Here is a 23,356-nt window from a genome sequence, read left to right on the forward strand (position 1 = left end):
TTGCTCTTATATGGGGATGGTGATGGATTGCTACCCTCGTGGGGACATTATTTATTATATATATATATATATATATATATATATATGCTAATAGGGAGTGATAGCCAGACACATGAGTAGCCCCTTTGCTCAATGTGATTTCTACCCTAAGAAATGGATGCTCCAACAACCCTAAAACTCCAAAAGGTTAGGGTCCATGTGATTGTGGGGTCAATATGGGTCCGTGACACTAGTCAGGCCGAAGGTCTGGATACCAGTCGTTAGCAAAAAAAAAAAAAAAAAGATTAGGATCACATTATTTTAATATGAAAATTATTCTTCAAATGTGGGTGACCACATCAGATTTTTTGTTATAAGAGATTCAAGACCATAGGAGATGATGTATGGATTAAATGTGTTAAATATGTATAACCTGCTAGCAATTCTAAACTTTGACCACTGGCTTTGCTCTTATATGGGGATGGTGATGGACTATTGCACTCATGGGGACATTTTATTATGTAGAAATTGATGGGAGTGAACCTTGGAGACAAGGTTTAAATCGGTCACCATCGGTTGTAATTCAAGTTTGATTTGAATAATCTCTAAATCATTCTGAATTCATTGAACACCATCCAACTTGATTCAAATTAAGAATCAGGATTAATAAAAATGGCATCAGTCAATTCTGAGTTGAATCGGCGGTTTTTCCAATTTTTTTTTAAAAATTATTTCGTTTTTCTTTTGCAAATCATTGTTTTGCATCCTTAATTCCTAACACCCCTAGATGTAAAATATATTTTAATGAAAATTATGCGTATAAAAATCTATCCTAAATTTGACATGATTTAGTCATAAATGGAATATGAATAAAATTTAGAAATTTGTGCAAAATAAATACAAATTACTGATATAATTTTAGACTTAATTTAAACTAAATGCATGATTTAGGATATTTGTAGGATTGATCTATAACCCAATGATAGTGAGGGAAAACAATTTAAGGCCTTAATAAAATAAAAGAAGACAAAAAATCCGTGCAAAATCTTATAGACAAATTAGTAAAATATTTGTACCATGTAAGTCAGTCCAAAACTTTAGTTTTTGAAAATGCCGTGGAGATCCGGGCTACATTAATTGAAGCAAATAATGTTCAAGTACAAAGTGACTCCCTGGAATTCATAAGAGCACACTCTTTTCTCTTTTGACATTTCCCTTATATGTGTGCAACTATTTTTTTTTTTTTTTAATCACTTTCTCACATGGAGATCGATCAGCGAACCTTGCTGTTCATATATCACCTAAGTTTGGTCTTTCATGTACGTCATCAAAAGTTGATTCTCTTCACCCACATTATTCTGGAATCTGAAAACATTTTTAAGGTATTTTGGGCTTTGCACAATAAAGAGCGGAGTTAATAATGACATCTTCAAAGGTTACATTTTCTTCACCTATAGTGACAAAAAACTTTTATCATTAATTTTTTCTCCCTTATGATTTGGAGTTTTCAATTCCTAAGACCCTTAGGTGTTGTTCGAATAAGACAACATTACAGTGAAGCTAACAGAAACCCCACACCTCCCCAAAAAATTAGGAAAAAAAAAATTACCTAAAAAATTCCATATGCCACAAAAGATGCATACACATTCACATGTGTTAGGTTAAGACGTTATGTACACATTTCCTCATTAATTTAACAACATGCTGTCATTATTTTTATAATAGAAACACTAATATTTCAGACAAAGTACATAGTTAGATCAACAACATTTAATTTTGGGCATATTAAATACTGGAATTTTTTTTTTTTTTTTTTTTGAGGGGTGAGGGTGGTGTAAAGATTCCCAAACTAGACCAAGCATTGAATCATTGAGGAAATTGGTTCTGTTTGAACCAATTCAACCAAGTTTACACCCACCATGCCCTAGCCTATAACAATACAAAACCTACTCAAAAGTAAAAAAAATGTTAAAATCCAAAATGAGGAACTGTTTTTCCTACATAGATGTGAAGGTAAAAATCCATTTAATTGGCATCCTATTATGCAACTTGCACCGGGTTATTTTGGTTCGGTTTGGGGTACTATGACCCACATACCTAATCGAACAGAAAATCTATTTAATTGGCAGATAGCCAGCAATAGATCAGATGAAGCTTATTAAATTATGTGGATAGGCATAGCCTAATGTCCAACTAGCCAACTAGCGATAGCGATAAGTTATTCGCCCATAGAAAAAAATAGGGATAGGTGAAATGGGAATCAGGCTCCTCTCCCGAGCAGCTAACCACCCCAGTCCATGTCAATACCATCCAAGGTGGTTCCCAGACACATGGACGGTGTGTGATGGAGTGGGTGGGTTACCCTGTAGGGGAGGGATCCACAGTCGGTGAAATGTACTGGGTCTGATTTGGCGTCAGCAGATACACGTCACTGAAGACTTACGTGTCCACTACAGATCTCATAGGCTCGTACGTCTCTTCCCTCCTCCACACCCTCTTCTTCCATTTCGCGGTCCCATGGCTCTTTCTCTCACTTCACTGCCTTTATTTTTTACATGTACAGATACTGATATGAAGCCCAAGTTGCCCAAATTCATCAGATATGTAAGTGCCGACAAATAACTCTCTCTCTCTCTCTCTCTCTCTCTTTGCTCTTTTTCAGGTAGTCCTGATGGTTCATTACTTTTAACAGTTTTGAAGACGAAGAAGAGCGGCCATGACCGACCCTCCTCCAGCCAGAGGACCAGCACCACTGTATGCTTTCATCTTTCTGTTATCCACTTAATTTCCAGCATTTTTGGTTCAGAATTGGAAACCCAGACTGGGTGTTTCTTTGATATTATGTTAGGCAGATCCCATACTACTCATCAAGCCTCCTTCCTTTATAACTATATTTCCACCCCCCCCCCCCCCCACCCCTTGTCTTTGGTTGTATATGTGAGCATGCTCTCCTTCTCTGAATGTTAATGAGTTATATAAAAAAAATGGTTCTTCTCTTTGGTTTTTAGTAGATGCTGTGTTTCTTATATGCATCTGTAGCTGGAAGAAAGACAACCAGTGTTGTGCAGCTTTAGGATTACTGTGCAACTAATTAATCAACCTCTCCTAATTTTACATGTAGATCTTTCAAAGAATTGATGGATGTTAATTTCATGGGTTTAGGTTGTTGAGATTATTGGATCTTCTCTATCCATGGAAGTATGTTAAGTTGTTAACTGAGTTATAGATATACATGAGGCCCCCTCTCACTCTATCTTTAGACATTTCTCTGTCTCTCTCTCTCTCTCTCATGGCAGGTGGGCCTTCAATGGTCTGTGGTCATATCATGCATGAAATCATGAACGTGGTCCTATTGTCCTCTTTGTCCATAGGAAATATAATTTGGTTAACAATAATGAAAGAAGGATTTGAAGTACTCCTTGATCACTTGCAAGACAATTAATTAAACATGAACTTCTTATTCTTCCAGGGATCATGATACTGAGAAAGGGCTTAGAGAAGAGCAAGTGATAGGTAATAAAGAAGCCAACAACTTGGTGATCCCAGAAGATGGTCATAGCTGGAAAAAATATGGCCAAAAGTTCATCAAAAATATAAGAAAAACCAGGTAGAATTTACAGATAGCCTGACTGAGGTTAATCGAAATCGTCCACAAGTTCTGAGAAATACTGATGTGTAGTTTTTGTTTTTTGATTTCTCATATATAGAAGTTATTTCAAGTGCCATAAGACGAATTGCAGAGCCAAGAAGCGAGCAGAATGGTCTGCCTCGAACCCGAAGAACATCCGAATTAGCTACGATGGGGCTCATACCCATTCCCCTTCGATTCCTCAACAAGGTTCCTCTCAAGAAGAAGCTTCAGCTTCGAGGGTCAACCAGTATGATTTGTATACACAGGTCTTTGGTGCTCAAAACAACAGCAATTCCCAGATGCCCTTACCTCTACAAGCTCAGGACTCCTCACTTCACTCAAACTTGACAACCCTTCAATAATGCTCATCATCATCATCACTACCATCTCGGTCAGTTCCATTATAACTCCATTCAATTCTATATAGCTACACAGCCTTAATTATCCTTCAATAAGGCACAAGACCCTTGGGTGGAATTAACTTGAGCTTCAGCAGAGGGAGAGGCTAGAGGGTTCTTATCTAAGCTCACCAAAATTGGCATTTTCAAGCAGAATATACAATCTACATATTCTCTTCCTCTGCATTGTAATGGTGTCTTTCCACATGATTAGAAGTTGGAAGTTGGAAGTTGTAACACACCTAATTAATCAAACACTTTTGCTTTGTAGGGTTCATTAATCTTCAAAGAATTTCAAAATATTTCAGCTTCAGCAAAACAAAATTGGGTATGCCATGTAGACTTCTTAAAGAACCCCAGTGGGGAATGGAACTTATAGTTGGTGCAGTTCAGGCCAGGCTCTACTTTAACTGGACCAAAATAAAATGGGCTGGGCCAGACTCGGGCTCAATTTGACTCGAAATTTACCATTTCCCTAACCCAGGTTCATGGCTCACTCAACTTGGACCCTCTATGTACTTGGAGCAGATTGGAAAATTTTTGGGTGCAACCCCTGGTGGCAGCTAAAGAAATGGAATAATCACTTCCCTCTCGGGTTCATTTCTTTGGCTGCAACCCAGGTGGCAACCAAATTTCATTCGAACAAATTGAATACTTCACTTGGAAATTAAAAGATCTAATTTATATTTTGTCGAAGGTGATAACTGCAATTTCAGAAAATGTAGATGTGTTTGAGTTATATTCAACCATTGATCATCCTTCCACAGACCATACCCAGCTTACCAATTTCAAGTTCATTCATCAGGGGAAAAACAAAAGAAGAAAAAAAATTCAAATCTTGATTTTATGATTTGGGCGAAGGTTTCTCATGATGTCAGAGTGAGAAATCGTGCCAATGAGAGGGCATGAAAGGGATTAGTTCAGTAAGTGCCCAAATTTTGTCTGAAGAAAGAGAATCAATGTAGGTCTCATGGCTCATTATGCGAGAGGGCATAGGAAAGAATCCCTACTCTGGTGTCATAGGAATATTTCCATTATTATATACTTTTATGCATATAGATAAGAAAGAGGTACCACCCAAAGAAATATTGAGAGAAAATTGTTGAAGCAAGCCCATGGAACAAACTAGAGTTCTTTTGAGAGGGATTAACCTGTAGTTGAGATGAAACTGATAGATATGGGAGCCCGTATATACTAGGGAGGCACCTTGAACTGACTATAGCCCATGTAAACCCACCATAGAGTGTTAAATTAATGATCATTATTATTATTTTTGCTAGGCTCTGTTTGTTTCCATCTAAAGGGTGGAACGAAATTTATTGTGAAATAGAATTTTCTAAAATATTTAGTTTACGGGAAAAAAGAACCTTGCTACGCAGCGTGGCTAACGTGCGTTGTGATTGGCCATGCATTGGTGCTGGAGCCACACATACGAACAAAGAACCCTCTCTTATTTTAGTGTAAAATGCAAAATACACACACACAGACGCACAATTAGGATTCCCTTTGCTCAATGTGATTCCTATCCTAATATGGGCTCTAGGGAATCTGCATGTACGTGAAGTGAAAAATCATTTCACTTATGCTGTTTACTTGACGTGTGTCAAGGGGATGTGGGTTCCACTATTAATTTGTTATCTTTTTTATTCATCCCTTTTGACACATTGCAAATAAGCAGCGTCACTTCACGTACATGTAGATTCCCCTCCCTCAAGAAAAGAGTGTTATAACAACCCTAAAGCTCACAATATTAACGATGAATGAAGAGAGTCACATTATTTTATTGGGGTATCAACTCTTCAAAGAACCACATCGGTATTCGTCACATGAGAATCAAAACAATGGGACATGGGTTATAGATGTTAAAAACAATTTAAAGGCTTAGGATGAGTATTTCTTAAACCATGCTGGAGGAGGAGTTCTTTCACTGATGACCATTATTGCACTTGAATGAGCTTAAGGAAACAACAAAGTACATTTTCAACCCAACATACATAGGAAAGATAATGATGATGATAGATTTAGGGATGAAAACTTTACAAGTGCTGAAGAAAAACTTTCACCATAAGGGTATCCTTGGTTCTTGGACTTCGCCAATAAATTAAATAAGTTAAGAATTTTCTAATATTTTTTTCCTTAATGCCAGACAACTCTGCACTCTCATTGCCACCTTCTTTTGCTACTGTGTCCTATCTTTCTCCTGCATCTTATATTGTAATATTGTTGGAATGGTTGATTTTCTATCTTGGGGGTTCGGGCTTGGGACTTTCTTTCTCATCCATTGGAATTTGTTATTCTGTTTCCTCCCAATTGTTCTCTTCTTCTTCCTTCTTCTTTCATTTTTATTTTTTATTATTTTTATTCTTTTTAAATGCTTGTATTTGTCGACCATTCATGTTTTCTTTATGCACCTTCTCCAAAGTCTTGAAGATTTAAATCCTTAATTTTGTCACTTGGCTAACTTTAATTTAATAAAAAAATTTTATATGCGAGTAGGCTAGGGACCCTACGATCCAAAGACTGCCTAGAAATTTTGCTCCCGTTCTTCTTTTCTACAAGTTAAACTGAAAATAAAAAAACATAACCAAGAATTTCCACTTCTCCCTCCCATTCTATTTGGATCCCATACCTTAATTGGAAGAAATAATGAAAGGAGATATATCCGACTTGTTTCATGTAATTCAATACCAAATCAACTTGACCAAGTTTTTTTTTTACTAGGATTAATTTAAGCAAAATGAGAGAGTTTTTCCTCACCATGGATGAAAAAAAATTCATTGTTGAAATCTCTCATATATTTCTCCCCCTATATGATGAATACTCAAAGTCTTATCAGCAACGCTCCTCGATCCCAGAATCAATGGATGAATAAATTTTCTTTTCACAGTGAGTGAAGGAAGACTCAGTCCAACATAGAAACTTGTATCACCCTAAAACTCAGATCGGTTCTAGGCCATCCCAAGTTGACTTGGCCAACCAAGACAATCTAGATTCCTGCTTATTGGTTATATTTGTGTTTCTTTTCTATTGGATCCCAACCTTCCATTAGATGAACCCATATTCATATCCAATCTCTCGTATGATGGGTTCACTTTATTCTACCCAACAATTTGCACCCGTCACGGTTTAGAAAATCGGATAGAAATTGTTTAGAATTAACTAATTTATCTCAATTTTAAGCATCTTTTTGGAATTGACCATGAATGCACACAAATCTCCCTCCTTGGCTATTTTTTTAATATTTTAATTATTACAAATATAAAAAATTAATTAAACTTAGCTCTAAGTAGTTAAATTCATAAGATTTTTTTGAATAAAAAAATAAAAAATTATCAAAAGTATATGATTCATTTCCTGGTTCTATTATTAGGGTTTCCTCCGATTCCCTATTGATTATTAATCAATAAGAATTGAAATTGATGGAGGTCAATCTCATACCTGATTTCAATTTTTAAACCTCGACACTACTCTATTTCAATTAAAATTTCTTTGTACTTTACTAAGATATCTAAATCGATCTAACCACTTATAATTTGGTCCAACCTCAATTGGTCAATTATATTCCTGACCCAACTACCCCTGTCCTCCCCCCTCCTCTCTCTCCACTAGAAAAAAGAAGACTAACTCACACTTAGTAAAGATATTAAATATTTTAAAAGAAGGGAAAGAAGGGCAAGGATTGACATGTTGCTGGTGTGGGATGAAATCTTCAACACCAAGCCAATGAAAACATAGGAGAAAGCATTACGAGGTTCATATACAGGAGGGCCCATCATGTTTGGAGAGAGAGAGAGAGAGAGGCCTATGATACAACATGGCCATCATTTTTCTTTGAAAGAAATAGGCATACATGTCGTGTGCCTCTTCTTTATTCGTTTCCTTGGTGTGAAATTTTTGTGCCCATTTTGAATGTTATGAAATGGAAAAGTTTTCATCATCCACGATGAAGGGTCTACCCATGAATCTAAGGTCCTCATTATTCCCCTCATATATGATGTCGGTCTTAATTGCCCTCCCTGCTTTTAGACACCTATCCAAGTGCAAAAATGACATTCACCATGCTAAAGTAAAACTTGATCTTTTTATCACCGAACAAGGTCATTAAAGAGTAAAAATGGGAGTGAAGTTAGATCCTAGCCATGTGGATTGGTTATATTCTAGCTACGTGGATTAGTTTGTACCACCAACCCAAACCATTAGATGGATGGTGCATTCTTTAGCTCTTGTCATATTAGAATTGTTTTGTATATCAATTGAATGATATATTTCGTCCCTTTCCTTGTTAAGAGAATCACAAATATGGGGAGAAGTTTTCCTTCGTCACATAGTGATGTAAGAGATGAGACCCTGCTCCCTCTAACCCCCAAGCCCCTCCCTCCACCCCCACCACCCCTAAAAGTGGCCCATGAACGAAAATTGTGGTCTTAAGAAACTCGGTCCATATGCATAACATTATGACAAGCAAGATTTTAATTCATGGTATTGGGGCTAATGTCAATACTCATCACTAAAATCATTTATATCAGTATGTAGTATGTAGACTAATTCAATATGTTATCTAATTAATTGTTTTTTAATTCAAATCTATGACCACTAAGTTGCAATAGAACGACTTTATCATGAGGCCCAGCCATGCTTATACCCAAATGGCCAAAACCTTTCTAGACCAAAATCACCCTAACCCCCACCCGGGCCACCCCGACGAAAAAAACAATCATCCAAGATCCTATGCATGGACTCTGATGTGGGGTGGCATTGGCTTCTTTCCCAAGTAGTTGGTGTTGTTGGGTGTGGCGTTGGTAACTTGGTATGGAATGTGACATGCATTGTGCCATGGTGCCATGCTCTCTCTCTCCTTCCTTTTGAAAACCTCTCCTTCTCCTCCACGCCGCCTCTCTTCCTGACCTTCCCAATACCATCTCCAACCCCTTTGCATTTCTCTTAATTTCCCATAAGACCCCACCGTCTCTCCCACCTTTCTCTGTGTCGCTGCAAAAACATCAAGACCGAAGCTTTTCTTCCTTTCCTTTTTTAACCGATGGATACCTCTTCTCTCTAATGCCGGCGATTCTCTCACTGGTACGTCTCTATTGACGTATACTTGCATCGTATCGTTCCTTCCTTTCTTCATATCGCTCTTCTTCTCCTCTTTCTTATCTAATGGACTCTGTTTCCCTTTCTTTCTTTGATAGTGTTGGGTTTTCGCAATCGGGTTTACTTCTTATCTATGCTTTTCTGTGGGTTTTGTGAATTTTCTATTTTGAGTTTGGTTTTGGATGGGCAGGGTTTTAGGGGTTTTGGTACATTTTGTTTTCATGGATTGATCGAATTTAGTGAGGCTTTCTGAATTATTGCGGAAAATTCCGGTTATTTTCCCACTCTTTTTTGCCCAAACGGCTTTCCGGACGTCGTCGAAGAATTCGATGAATGACGCTTTGGTAATATGTTTGACGATGATGATCGTGGTTATGAAAGCTTCGCATTTGTCTTGTTTTTTGGGATTCGATTTTCTGCATTGATCATTTTTCTCGTGTGGAATCCGTTGGTGTTGACTGTGCCTCTCGGTTATAGTGGTCTTTTCTGTGGGTTGGGACTTGAGAGAATCGGATGATGATGAGTTTCAACACTTTAATTTCATTGGGTTTTCTGCAAATATAATATACAGGCTTTCGTCTGATCCAAATATTGAATTTTATAATCTGATCGCCCTGGATGTTGGGCTTGAAAATTAATGCCTCTGTGTTATTTGTTCATTTGTAGTAGTGATGGGTTTTACGTTTCAGAATGAATTAGATAACGTTTCCGTTACTGCAATGTCATTCCTTTAGTCAGTTTTCTAACCAGGATAGACGTTGCAGGGTTTGTCATTAGATCTGCATTGCCGATTAGAGCTGGCTCTGTTCGGCAGCATACTTTGGTTTCAATCTTTTTGCCATTCAGAAGATGGGCGGAGGGACTGAACTTGACTTTGACGAATTTGAGATGCTTCTGGGTGAGATACCAAATGCGACTTCTGTAAATACAAATCCCGAGGAATCTGCGCATCCCAATTCCTCAGCGAATTTGGAAAGGAACCCTCTGGAAGAGGGAGACAGGAAATCTTCTCCATCTGCTACTTTTACTAAGTTCTACCATGCGTCTCAGGCAGCAAACCCTGGCAGCAATTCTGCTTTCTATGCTGGATTGTCCTTTGAAAGACCCAGAGCTGCCTGTGTGAATTCCTCTCAAAATTCCAGTGATGAGAGTCTTCAGTCCAATGGAAATATGAATGGAGGTGTGAAGAGCTACCATCAGTCGCCTGTCAAGAATATTGATGAGGAGGACTCCAATCTTCCCGATGATCAATCCTTGACATCTGCATTTGTAGAGTTGAGCTTCAAAGATGGAGTGGCATTGGAATCACCAAGTCCTCAGATTGTTAACTATAAAACATTACAGAGTTGCACCTTTGTACGTGAAGGACAATATCCAAACTGCTTAAAGAAACCTCATTCAAGTCTGGATTCTGGAGTAGTAGGAGTTACCCACCCCTCATCACCCAATACACTAAATGGCATGAATATGGTGACTGACGCATCAAATGGAGTTGATAGGTTAAATGGAGAGATGAATGGCAAGCGAAGCACAAATTTGCTAAATCTCAATGTTCAGGAACTAGAGAAACAGAAACCTGGTTCTGGTCAGACACTTGAGAATTTATCGATTGCCCTTGGGGAGCAACTACACAGTCACCCAATGTATTCTACGGGTATGCCATTAGCTCCCGGAATGCACACTTTACAGTTTTTATCAAGCATTCCTGTCCCTGGAGTGGAGTTTCCAATGATGCCGTATCAGCACCAATTTTTCATGGAAACACAATCACCTCTCCCTTACATGCAGCCACAGCAAATGGGCCGCTCGCCTCTCACTTGGAGGCATATGGAAGAAGAGAGGCATTGTAGGATGCATCAACACTACCTGTATTCGCAACAACTTCGGAATCAGGGATCAGAAGCTCACCTTTCAATGCAAGCAAATGTTAATGCATCACTTGGGCCTATGACTAGAAACTTGAGGCAGCCTTATTTCGAAATTCCCATGTCGCACCAACTTGAACAATCTAATCGAGATGCCTTTCGGAATAATGCTGCGGCACGCAGGGGATTTAACTCATCAAATGTAACATTTATGAGCAATGGTATATGTCATCACTACACTCAAGGCTTTTGTGGGAGGGGTGATGGCTGTCCATTTGCACATGGCCAAAAACAGACATCTGCAAGCAGTTTGGGAGGCAGTGCTGCTCTTGCTGCCAAAGACATTGAAGCAATCCAAGTTATGGACAAAATGGACAAAGTTGGGAAACATAGTTTTCCTGAGAAAATTTTAACAAGATCACATGGCTTGAATTCAATAAGAGCTATAAAACCTGGATTTGATGGAGGACGTGAATCTCTGAACCACAACAATGCTAATGGAAAGATGCTCTCGAATGGTCATTTCCACCACCATCCATCCATCCTGAATGCAGGAACCTTCCAACTTGATGGCCGGAACTCTCAGTGTTCATCACCTGATGCTGCAGACATAAAAAATAATAATCTAAGGTCGCTGCCTCAAAGATATAATTCTATGGAAGATGTTATAGGTAGAATATATCTTATGGCAAAGGATCAACATGGTTGCCGCTTCTTACAAAGGAAGTTCAGCGAAGGCACGGCAGAAGATGTTGAGAAAATCTTTCTTGAGATAATTGTTCACATTGTTGAACTCATGACCGATCCTTTTGGAAACTACCTGGTCCAGAAGCTGCTTGAAGTGTGTGATGGCGATCAGAGAATGCAAATCATTCATGCAATTACGAGAAAACCTGGTGACCTTGTTAGAATTTCATGCGATATGCATGGGTCTGTGTATTCTCTTCAACTTCTTATGCTTTTTATTTTCTCATATTTGCTATTCGAATTTTTCATTGTATTTAATTGCATCAAGTGTCTGTTCTCATTCCCCGTTCCATTCTGTAACACAGGACTCGAGCTGTACAGAAGGTGATTGAGACCCTTAAGACTCCTGAGCAATTTTCAATGATTGTTTCCTCTTTGAAGCCTGGTATTGTGCTTTTGATAAAAGATATGAATGGTAATCATGTTGCACAGCGCTGCTTACAATACTTAATACCTGAATATAGTGAGGTAATAACTTCTTTTATTCCCCTCTTTTTATGCTCTACCAATCTCTTTTATACTTATTTGTTTACTGCAATGCAGTTGTGGTGGTTATAAACTTAGAACTCAAGTTTTTGACTGAAATTGTCTATATTAAGGTGATTAAGAGTAATTTAAAGGTGACTGAGAAACTTCATATTGGAAAAGCTTGTATTACTTTGGGTGCTTGGATATTTCTCTTATTAGATATAGTTTCTTTTATGTAATGTGTACTATCTGCTCAATGTCTTTTTGAATGAGAAATTCATTACATTCATTATTGCTAAAAATTCTAAATTTATGAGGGTTTCTCCCCTTTCTTTGATAAGACAGAAAATTTTATTAAAGAAAGACCCATTATATACTCTATTGAGTCTTCAAGAAGTGTATCTGTACAACCCAACTGTAACCTACAGAAGAAAGCAGTTTCCAGGCTCCTCTATTGTTAGAAGAGTTCTTTACTGTTGGATGCCCAAACTTTTTTCCCTCAACCTGAAAGGGCCACCTTGTACATATGCTCAGCATGATTTCAGAGAGGGCCTTCAACAAAGATTCCTTACACCACCACATCTGGCATATGGGACCAAATTTTTTCATCCATCCTTGAAAACTTTGCTTCCCATTCTCCATCTAGAATAGAAAAGTAACCTAGAAAAAGGTCATGGCATTGTCCAATTTGTCGTCATCTTTTTTGGCTACCATACCTTAAAAGCTGAGAGCCTGAGATACAGATTCAGCAGCACCCAGACAACATAGGCAGGCATTTGCCTGGCAATTATCTCTGGGGATTATGTAGTCAATGGATACAGTCCCTGAGAGTATACCATAAAAGGATATGTGTTCTAGTAGGAACTCTTAACCCATTAGGAGGTGAAGTTAGGCATAACCCATTAAGAGGTGAAGTTAGGCATAACCCATTAGGAGGTTAAGTTAGGCATACTTGGGCCCTCCAAAACACCCTCCCCCTCAAAAAAAAAAAAAAAAAAAAAAAAAATCAGATTTCAGATCCTATGTATGAGTATGTATTTTCATTAATTCTAATATATCGTTTGTTAGAAGAAGCTAGGTTCTGTGGGATTTTTTGTCTTCCCCGAGGCTCTTGAAACTTTAAGAAATAAATTCTGTTTCCTGATGTAACCAAAGCATCTCTTATTGACATAGGTATGACACTCAAGATCTGTATTGCTAACACTTGGGTCAGATTAACAGGATAATGTTTAAACATACTTTCTCCTTTCTTTTTCCCTCTTGAATTTAAAGAACATATTTATCTAAAGGGAAAGAAGATTATATTATTAAAGGAACCACATAATACCCCCAACCTGAAAGGATTTTATATGTAAGAGCTTGAATTTTTTTGTGGAAAGTGCTTTCATTTTTTCCAATTTACCGATTCTTTCTCTTATATATTGCATGTTATCCATACTCTTGTTGTGGTATCAATGTTTTATATCATGCATTGTCTTCAAAGCAAAGGCATGTCTATACATTCAAAGCATGGATATATCTAGACATGAAATCTTAAAAGAGAAAATTTGCTTCTTTAAATGATTTTTTTTATTAGGGTGTTGAAGAGGCCACTTATACTAGATGAGGCACTTAAAGAAGTGATAGAGAACCCCAAAACTAGAAGGTTCCCATCCATACCACTTAGAACTGTCAGTAGTAGTACCCCTATGGCTACACCCTTCACAGTTTGCAGCTAAAAAAAAGGTGTTTGACCCTTGAGGCTATACACTGGTGTGGAATGATTTACCTACTACCAGTCTGTTTCACTTTCTTTAAATGCTCCTATTTTCTCCTATCAGCAATATTGTTATTGGATGTGCTCAGTTATCTATTTAAAAAAAAAAAAAAAAATAGCATTGAAAGAAAAAACAAAAAAAAGTGTGAATTGTGAACTCAAGCATCTCAACTCTATAAACCATATCTTAATTGTGTTTACTGCGAGCAGATCATCCATTTCAGACGAGTGTACTCAGGTCACAGGGACATGGGAAATCCCTGAGACCAACACTTGAATGGCAATGCAAGGGATAAGCTTGATGCAGCCAAATTTAGTCCTCCCTTCTTACACATAGATCATTGTGCATGATTAGTTTCTGATCTTCAGCTTTCAATACACTTAAGAGTACTCAAAAAATTGGTAACCAGGTCCTTGCTGAAGTTCATCTCATTGCATGTTGTCAGAATGTTACCCATAAGTTTACACAAACCAAATTCTTTTTAGGAACACATTGTTTTCAACTAAAAGTTATCCATGTCTTCAGTTCTATATAAGTTCATTATCAATGGTTTCTAGATTCTTTATGTAGATATTTATTATTTTTCTTAAATTTATTCGTTTGTACACTCCTCAACAATTTACTTCATTAGGACATCTTGTTCTCTTCCTTGCCCTTGTAACTGAGTTTATATATATATATATATATATATATATATATTGCCTCCCTAACACATTCACATAGTTGGAGTAATGCATGGTTCTTTAGATTGGTGGAATAACCCTTGTGTACATTCTCATTGATTTGACCATTTAAATGATGTCCATTTGTTGGATGGGATATTACTCACAATTATAGGAGGATGATCTTGACAACCTATGGATTTGAGTGGACCATATCCTTCAAAGTTATTTCTCTTATAGTCTTATGCAAGTGGGAATTGAATAGATGCTTAGGGGTGTTTAAAATTTCGATACCAGAGTCCTCAGTTGAACCTACCCAAACCAACAAACATATTGATATCTATGTTTAGATGGCAAATCTGTAGAGAAATAATTATGAAAAACCATCAAACCCCCCCCCCCCCCCCAACAAAAAAAGAACCACACAAAATTCATATGGATAAACGTACAATATGCAAAATCAGGCAACTAATATGAAATTGAGAAGATAAAATGGATATTTAGGAGAGGACTAGAATCAGAAATTGTCCTTGAGGACATAAGAGGCCTGTTATGCCGATCTGGTGGCTCCCTTATTATGAGCGAATGGAATTTCGACATAAGGTTGACAAAGAAATGATGATTATTGATCCCATTCTTGTCTTACAATCAAATTTTTAAAGGGTGGAGAGGGGGGGGGGGAAGACTAGGATGATAAGAAACTTTAAATCAATAAAAGAGTCGGTAGAATGAGAGTTCAGGGCACAATTTTCGATGATTGGTTAGAGGTGGAGAAGGTTTGAGGGAAGTCAACTTGCAACATGCAGAGATTGTAGTTAAAACTCCATACATGAAGGATTACATATGGAATTAATTAAGGGTTAGTATGTTTGTTTCAGAGTTGAGACAAGGATTTGCTTGTGCACATTTCTGGGGTGTTGCTAACTCTGAAAACACCGCCTTCGGATGTTGCTGAAAATGGTAATAATTTGGACCCATTGTGAAATTACTGTCTTGATATCAAAATGGTTCAAGACTAGTACTTATTGTGATCATTATTTCCCTAAATATTCTGAAAGTCTAGTTTCTAAAAATATAAAAATCATGCATGGATATCTCCTCTCACAAGTTGTTCTCTTTATATTAAATTTTGCTCCATGATTAACGATTTGACATTTAGCAATTGTTCTGCATAGGATAAGTTCAGCTTTTACACCGATTTAAATAGTGATAGATTCAGTTCAAACTACAGTGAACATATTGCTCCTTCAATTTTTGACAGTTTTGTTTTACTTGGGAATACCCTTACTGTGTAAATGTTTTGCATTGGAGAACAAAATTATGTGATGAATGACACTTTTAGTTATCTTCTATATGTATATAGACACCCTCATTTAGTTAGTACGGCACAGCGTTGTTGTGTGGCATAGAATTTTTTTTTTTTTTAATCTGGAATTAAATTTTTTTTTTCTGAAAGACTTTCTATGCGTTTCTATATTGATTTGGACTCTGGTCTCGTAACTTGTATTTCATTTTACACCCCTCCCCTGTTTAACAGAAGAGCTCCATTCTTCTACTATGTCTTCTATATTCCAAATAATGCTTATTGTTTTTATATGATATATTTTATTTTGCCTCACTCACATTTTGCATAACTAATCCTATAATGCCTAGGAATATACTTAAATTTTCAGTCTTGCTTCAGGCTAGTCGCATTTTTTTTTTTTAGTTAGCTGTACACTTTAAAAAAAAGGGAGGGTGGGAGGGAATTACCTAGATCTACTAGGTAGAGAAAAGATTTATAAAATTGGTAGGTAGTGATTATATTTTACAATCACAGCTTACAATGTTGGGAAATATTTACAAAATCAGCATGAGTAAAAAATAAAATAAAATAAGAAAAAATCTATGATGCCCCCAACATCCTCTCTCTTCTTTCTTCTTCTTCCTCCGATGGAGGAACACCTCTGCAACCACCCCTTCCTCTCTCCCCCCTCCCCTACAACCCCGCCCCACCCTCCTCCCTGCAAACCAGCCCCACACCACCACCTCCACTCACCCCTCCCTCCCTTTCCCGCTTTCTCCTGTCTCCGCTCCCCCACTCTATCCCTCCCTCCTCTGCAAACCCACCCCACCTTATTCCAATTACTGTTTCTCTAAAATTATTAGTTGAATAAACAAATAGCAATCGGAGAGGAGACACAAATTGTATTGAGTATGCTCCGGTACAAATGGTCCCTTTGTAGCATAAACCAAGTAGAGGAGGCAAAAATTTATCTTGAGAATGCTCCCAATCTTTATTAGTGCCGTGGTTGCTTACATTCCCATCCCACAATTCTTGGCATTCACTATCCAGCAAAGTAACACAATGGACACTACTAGGTTAGGATAAATGACCAATAACAATAATAATAATGTTTCTCTAGCCACTCTCATTGCGGTCCCCATGGTTCCACAAATGGTATTTCTTGTTGTTTATGACGGACTATTTGTGCCGCTGGCAAGGAAGATGACTAGATATCGAACTGAATCATTCACTTGCAACGTACATGCATGGGCTTCATGATAGTTTCATTAAGAACTGGTACAGACACCTGGATAGAGAGGAGAGGGAAAAGAATTGCAAGGAAGTAGGGATTAATTGATGATTCTGCTGCTGATCAAGTGCCCATGTCTATAATGTGGCATACGATATTTTTCAATAATGATCACAGATGTTTGTTTAGTCAAATAATAATTTTAGAGAAGCAGTAGTTGGAATTGGGGTGGGGTGTGTTTGTAGGGGAGGGAGGGGATTGGGAGGGAGGGAGCGGGAAAGTGAGGGAGGAAGTGGGTGGCAGTGGCGGTGGTGGTGGTGGTGCGGGGTTGCAGTGGAGGTGGAGGGGGAAGGGGAGGGAGGAGAGAGTGGTTGCAGAGGTGTTCCTCCATCGGAGAAGAAGAATAGAAGAAGGATGTTGGGGGTAGAGAGAGAGAGAGAGAGAGAGAGAGAGAAGAATTAATGTAGGAGTATGTAAGAGACTACTAACCCCCACAAGTATTACCCCAAATACAAAAGTAACTTAATGTATAAGTAAATTACAAGAAACTATCCCAGTAGTTTATAACCCCAAATAATACAAATAGGACTAGGAAACAAAGAAATAAGACCATCAAATAGACCCCCAAGGATACAATACTCATATAAGAGCAAAACCAGCCCAAAACCCAACCCGATAGGAGAGAGAAAGACCTGCTATAGAGTTAGGAGAGAGAGGTGCGGCCAGGTCTGTAGGAGTCCGATTGAGCTGCACTCTTGGGAGTAGATAGTCCCTAAGGAGGGTACAAAAACCCCCAAAGTTGAGAGGATTCTAACGGCTGGTTGTGAAGTTACAAGCTTTCTTGATTTTCTGACCTAGGAGAGAGAAAACTTCAAGATTCTGCAGAACAGCTGCTGGACAGATCTGGACAACTCCAAGAAGAGGACCGAGTGGTCTAATAGCAGCCTAGAACACACCCTTAAAAGGGTTTACAGATCAGAGGTCAGAGGAGGGAGATATGGAGATTGATCTCTCTCCTAAAATCTTCATTGATGCTGGTCGGTTTTGGACTGTAATAGCTTCTAACAGAATCTGAATTGTACCTCTTGAATGTTACAGCAAATAAAATAGAAAAAGAAGAATAGAATAGATGGGGGGTTGAGAAGGATGAAAGAGAATAAATGAATGGGTATCTCACCCCTCAAAGGTTTAAGCATCTCACCTATCAATAACAGCTTTCTAGCTAAAGAGTAATCACTCAATAATTCATTCATTCAAATCTAAGAAATATTAGTGCATCGGCTCCTCTATTTAAAGAGGGCAGAATTACAATCATACATTGACTAGGAGCTAGTTTCCAAATAGGACTAGACACTCCTACTACAACTAGGACTTCAAATAGAATTAGGACTAGACTTCTAACTCCAACATGGAGTAGGACTGACTAACTAATAGTCCGTATAGGACATTACAATCGATGGGCCCGATGAGCCTTTATTGAATTAAAACAACTTAAATAAAAGCATTGAATATAACCTGTTTTTCTACTTTCTACCTATATTTTAGGCCCATTAAAGTGGTTCATTACGAATAAAACCCATGGGATCAAAGGCCCAACACATACATAACCCACCCAAGGCTCATTTGCAATATGATAAGTCCATTAAGTGGCTTACTACATCAAGGATGCTAGGGGTATTTAGGTTTTTTCTTAGCCTTTATTTACTCATATGGGAATTTGGAAATCTTTCCAACATCATGAGTTGTGATTATAAAATACAATTACTGCCTACCAGTTTTGTAGATCTTTTTCCTATCTGGTACATATGTGGTTAGGAATATCAGATGTAATTCTAATTTAGCAGCTTTTGTTTCATTATTACTGATTGCAGCATCCAATATGGTTGCAACGATCAATTAGGTCGAGCATACTTCCCTTCTGTTCTCCTTGCTCTATGCATAAGAATCAGAACTGCTGCTCTCATTGTAGTTGATTTATAGTTCTTTTGGTGGACTAGTTTGCTGATTTCGGTGAAATTCTGAGTTTTGTTTCCCAGTTTCTCTTTGAAGCTGCAATCACACACTGTGTTGAGCTTGCCACAGACCGCCATGGGTGCTGTGTGCTTCAAAAGTGCCTTGGCCATTCTGAGGGTGAACATAGACGGCGTTTGATCTCTGAGATAACTTCTAATGCTCTTATCCTCTCCCAAGATCGATTTGGGTACTCACTATATTCCTTTCCTTATCTTTTATTGTGTGAATATTTGTATGAATTACAGAAATAGGTTTTTTTAGGGGTTACTTAAAATCATATTGTGATCCTGTCTGTTGTTGTTCATGTTCATGCGTCAAAAAAGGCTGGTTTTCTTGCAGTTAGTAATCTGTTTCTATTTCAATATTTTTTTCAGGAATTATGTGGTGCAGTTTGTATTTGAACTTCGGATTCCATGGGCGACCATTGATGTTCTTGACCAATTAGATGGTAACTATGGGTATCTCTCCATGCAGAAATATAGCAGCAATGTGGTTGAAAAATGCCTGAAATATGCTGGGGAAGAAGGCTGCCCTCGTATCATTCAGGAACTGATAAGTGACTCACGATTAGATCAAATCTTGCTGGACCCTTATGGCAATTATGTTATTCAAGCTGCACTTAATCAGTCTAAGGTAAGACTATGCTAGAATTTGTCTCTCACACACACACATCTCTAACTATCTGGTTTTATTTTCCCGGTCACAAATTCCTATGGTTCCACATTTTCCTGTTGAGCAGGGAGCTCTTCATTCGGCCTTGGTAGAGGCTATCAGGCCCCATGTTCCTGCCCTACGGACAAGCCCATATGGAAAGAAAGTCCTCTCAAGCAATAGTCTGAAGAAGTAATATATTTTTCTTTTATTTAAGTCCTGGATCAAGTCACACATCACTTTTTCCTAAACCACTGTTTGGTGTCTGAGCAATCTCTTGGAGCAGTGCAGCTAAAGCGCTCCCCTTATGACTATTGGTTCAGGGTTCCGGAGGATCTTGTAAAATTGTGTAATAAAGAGTAAAGAAGAAAGACTTGAATTTAGCTATTGAGACTTGATTTTCAAGCTGGGAGGTGGAACTCAAGAAAGAATGGTCGAGATGCCTTGTATATTCCATCTGGACAGATGAAGCTGAATTTTGCATTTTATTGCCTTTGTCTCTCTTAGTCAAGTAGTACTTCTTTAGAGGTGACATGAGTCTGTATGTTAATGAACTCGTGCTGTTGCTTGGTAATAAAAGCGTAAGTGGGGAAGTGTAGAGTTTCAGTTTTTGCTTATGGGGAGGGTACCTTTCAATTGTTTTACTGAATTAAGCTGGTAAGAGAGTTGTAGGCTGGGATAGTTCAATTTATCTAGTTTTCTTGCTAAAGCATCCCATTTGGTGATGTATTGCCTCGTAGACTTTCCTTGTAATGCTCATGCTATATTTATGGTTAACATGCCCATGCTGTTTTTCATATTGTCTTCTCTCTCATATGATGCTTTGGTCATTTAAATTGTTTAGTTTTGTTCTACTCCATTCAAAAACATTTATGAGGAATACCAAGACTGTTATAGTATTGGCTTTGAGTTTCAGATATCCACACTGAATTTATGTAGCTGTATTTCAAGGTCAAAGTGTACCAAAACCCTCTATTTTCTTCGAAAGTGGCATCAAATAAAGCTGGGTATGATCCCTACCTTTTATTAATGTAATACATTCTTTGTAGGAGACTGAATTTGTGGAGCTTTCAACATGCAGTCTGTGCAAGGAAGCACCACTGATATAAATAATGTCCTTTGGTGATCTCCAATCCCTATTGAGTGGCATTTTTTTTTTTGTTGGGGTGTTTTTTGGTGTGTGTGTGGGGGGGACCAAAATGGAAATTCCATTGCTGTTTTAGAAGTCATAAAGCAATGTGCAGAATGCCTAGAAAAACTCATATTGGGGATTGGTAGGATCGTCTGATTTTCTTGAATTCATGGATGGAAAGATCATTCAGACGGTGGCACTGATGAGCATGTGTGACACTTCATACTTGTCTTCTTTCATAAAGAGTTCCTTCATGGTTATAATATGGTCTCACCTGTATGCCTGCAGCTTTTTATTATTACACGAGTTTCAAATCTAGCTTCTATTTGATTTGAGCCCATTTCAATCTCCGCTACTTTGCCACGGAGAAAAATAACTTCGTAAAAATCAGACCATTCAATGATAGTTATGAAATTATGTAGGTTAGTCACATGTCAAATTTAGTGATTTATATTATTGATATAACACATCATATATGAATTGAAATTATTCTCAAGTCTCTGCCATTCAAATAGTCCACAGTATTGGTTTTTCAAAACCATTTGAAATCAAAATATTGTTTCAAACTCGATCGGGGTATGCCTCCATTAATGGTTCACAGAAGTGGCAATTATGGCTGTTGATAAATAGTTGAGGGTTTGGATAAGCCACTTATAAAATTCAAATTCAACCATATACTTTTTGTGTCTGGAGATGCATCCCCAAGTATATCTATGTATACTTAAGGTATTTCAACCATTTTTGTGCATTTTTTATGTGAGAAGTTTTCTTCACTGCACGATCGAAGGGTTGAGAGACCCCTACCCCCTCTCCCTTGGGATTCCCATTTACCTTGGTCTTAGGAAAACTCGATCCTTCTCTTATAGACTTGAATTTTCAAAGTTTTATTTTATCACTAGCAAACTTCGTTTGAGACCATTCAACATGCCATATGATAACTTTTTTAAGCATCCAAAGAAATTTATCTAGTCATGCTAACGAATTATGCTTTGACCTTTATATGTACATTACGAGGGAGAAACCTCGGCAAGATGGAGTTCCCAAGAGCCAAGATCACCTCCCCGTACCGGTATCCTCCATATATGGTAGGGAGGTCAAACATATCCTCTTGACTAATGCCATTAAGAAGTTTTTTTTTGGTAGAAATGCCATCAAGAGCATAGTTAGTAAAATGCGCGTACTAGACTGAATGTTTAATTCAAAAGTTAGTAATTTGGCATATCAATCCAACAAAACTGTTTAATACGAGGATTTTAAAGATAATCGTATTATACATGAATAATACTCATATAATACGTCACATACTCAATAAAATTTTTGTGTTCAAAAAACAAATGAGATTAACCCAAATGGGCCAAATCCCAATTCTCGACCCTTGTCTTCTATCAGGAACCCTAATCGATCGAAACTATAACCCTTCTTCTTCCCTCATCTAAGTAAACCAAAAAAAGGAGGAACCCTTGTCCCAGTGACCCCTTCTCCTCTATCTCCATTCTCGATGGCCAGTGACTGAGGGTGATAGGTAAGACATCAATACCCCCTGCTCTCATTCTCTTCTCCATTTCTCTTCCCATCGATTGTTGAAAACTCAATCAACCTTTCCTCTTTTCCGTTTCTCTTCCTATTGGTGTTGAAAATCCAATTGAGGACAATTGTATATGTAAATAATTTTTAACGAGAAACAAGAAAGATTCAAAAGAGATGACTCACATGGACAAAGATGGCCAAGGGCGGGATTCTAAATTAAAAGGGGTTGAAATGAAAATCTTTCTAGGAAATTTAGCATACAATTGCCATTTGAATTGGACTGATAATTATTTACAAACATAGTTGCAGCGAGACAATGTGAAGAATTAGAAAGAAGGAAATGACATGGGTGTTCTCCTCCTTCTGTTCTTGCAATACTGCATCTGAGAAATCAAATGAGTTGAAGGGAGGAGGTTCTTGAGCCTTAAAATTGTCTGTGACTGGTCTTGGATTGTACCCCAATAGAAATTTCAAGAAAATCCAAGCTCATTTCTAGGATGAACGATTGCAACCACTTATTCTCTATCTTCTTGAACCTTGTTTTCGTACCAAGAAGAAAAAGAGAACATGTCAAAGTTACAAGACAAGATGAGGTTTGATTCTCCTCTAAGTTCTTTCTACCATACCCTTTTTAGGGGTTAAATTTAATTAATATTAAATGTGAAAATTCAAAAAGAATGGGAAATGATTGCAAATTGGAAAATCAGATTAGATTTTAGTATCCATACAAGCGTGGTAGATTAGAATTTAGATTCAAACAATCATTTTTAGTCCCGGATTTTTATTGAGCAACCGTATTAGTATGGAACACGTACTGTGTCATTGTTGTACGTGCTTTATTGCACCGGATTTTTTGAAACGTATTATTATTGTATGGTCCATTTAATTGGCATACATATCAGTTCCCATATTATTG

At 37.7% G+C, this 23,356-nt stretch overlaps 2 protein-coding genes across 3 annotated transcripts; both read left to right on the top strand.

Moving 5' to 3' along the window:
- The first annotated feature begins 2,501 nt into the window (after nucleotides 1–2,501).
- On the top strand, nucleotides 2,502–4,300 carry LOC122062095 (probable WRKY transcription factor 26). 2 transcript variants are annotated; one of them, XM_042625739.1, is made up of 4 exons: nucleotides 2,502–2,583; nucleotides 2,672–2,733; nucleotides 3,449–3,586; nucleotides 3,687–4,300. In XM_042625739.1, the coding sequence occupies exons 2-4, from the start codon at nucleotides 2,696–2,698 to the stop codon at nucleotides 3,970–3,972; spliced, it is 462 nt and encodes a 153-aa protein (XP_042481673.1). In that variant the 5' UTR covers nucleotides 2,502–2,583; nucleotides 2,672–2,695; the 3' UTR covers nucleotides 3,973–4,300. The 2 variants fall into 2 exon arrangements, with proteins under 2 accessions (XP_042481673.1, XP_042481672.1); XM_042625738.1 differs by lacking the exon at nucleotides 2,502–2,583 and having other exon boundaries at nucleotides 2,590–2,733.
- A 4,475-nt stretch (nucleotides 4,301–8,775) lies between these two features.
- LOC122061616 (pumilio homolog 2-like) lies at nucleotides 8,776–20,578 on the top strand. The gene is made up of 7 exons (XM_042624999.1): nucleotides 8,776–9,087; nucleotides 9,867–11,897; nucleotides 12,020–12,182; nucleotides 19,154–19,317; nucleotides 19,505–19,763; nucleotides 19,870–19,973; nucleotides 20,105–20,578. Exons 2-7 carry the CDS (start codon nucleotides 9,952–9,954, stop codon nucleotides 20,142–20,144), a joined length of 2,676 nt encoding a protein of 891 aa, XP_042480933.1. The 5' UTR covers nucleotides 8,776–9,087; nucleotides 9,867–9,951; the 3' UTR covers nucleotides 20,145–20,578.
- The last annotated feature ends 2,778 nt before the right edge of the window (nucleotides 20,579–23,356 follow it).

The sequence above is a fragment of the Macadamia integrifolia genome, chromosome 14 (genome assembly GCF_013358625.1).
Source record: "Macadamia integrifolia cultivar HAES 741 chromosome 14, SCU_Mint_v3, whole genome shotgun sequence".
NCBI classification, from domain to species: Eukaryota; Viridiplantae; Streptophyta; class Magnoliopsida; order Proteales; family Proteaceae; genus Macadamia; species Macadamia integrifolia.

What these genes read in the sequence shown, in the direction of transcription:
- LOC122061616 (XM_042624999.1), top strand. Translation starts at nt 9,952, where the DNA reads ATGGGCGGAGGGACTGAACTTGACTTTGACGAATTTGAGATGCTTCTG. An exon ending in CTCTCCCAAGATCGATTTGG is followed by an intron (nt 19,318 to 19,504) that starts GTACTCACTATA and finishes TATTTTTTTCAG; the next exon opens with GAATTATGTGGTGCAGTTTG. An exon ending in TCAAGCAATAGTCTGAAGAA is followed by an intron (nt 19,974 to 20,104) that starts GTAATATATTTT and finishes CTATTGGTTCAG; the next exon opens with GGTTCCGGAGGATCTTGTAA.
- LOC122062095 (XM_042625739.1), top strand. Translation starts at nt 2,696, where the DNA reads ATGACCGACCCTCCTCCAGCCAGAGGACCAGCACCACT. An exon ending in GCCAGAGGACCAGCACCACT is followed by an intron (nt 2,734 to 3,448) that starts GTATGCTTTCAT and finishes TTATTCTTCCAG; the next exon opens with GGATCATGATACTGAGAAAG. An exon ending in AAAAATATAAGAAAAACCAG is followed by an intron (nt 3,587 to 3,686) that starts GTAGAATTTACA and finishes TCTCATATATAG; the next exon opens with AAGTTATTTCAAGTGCCATA.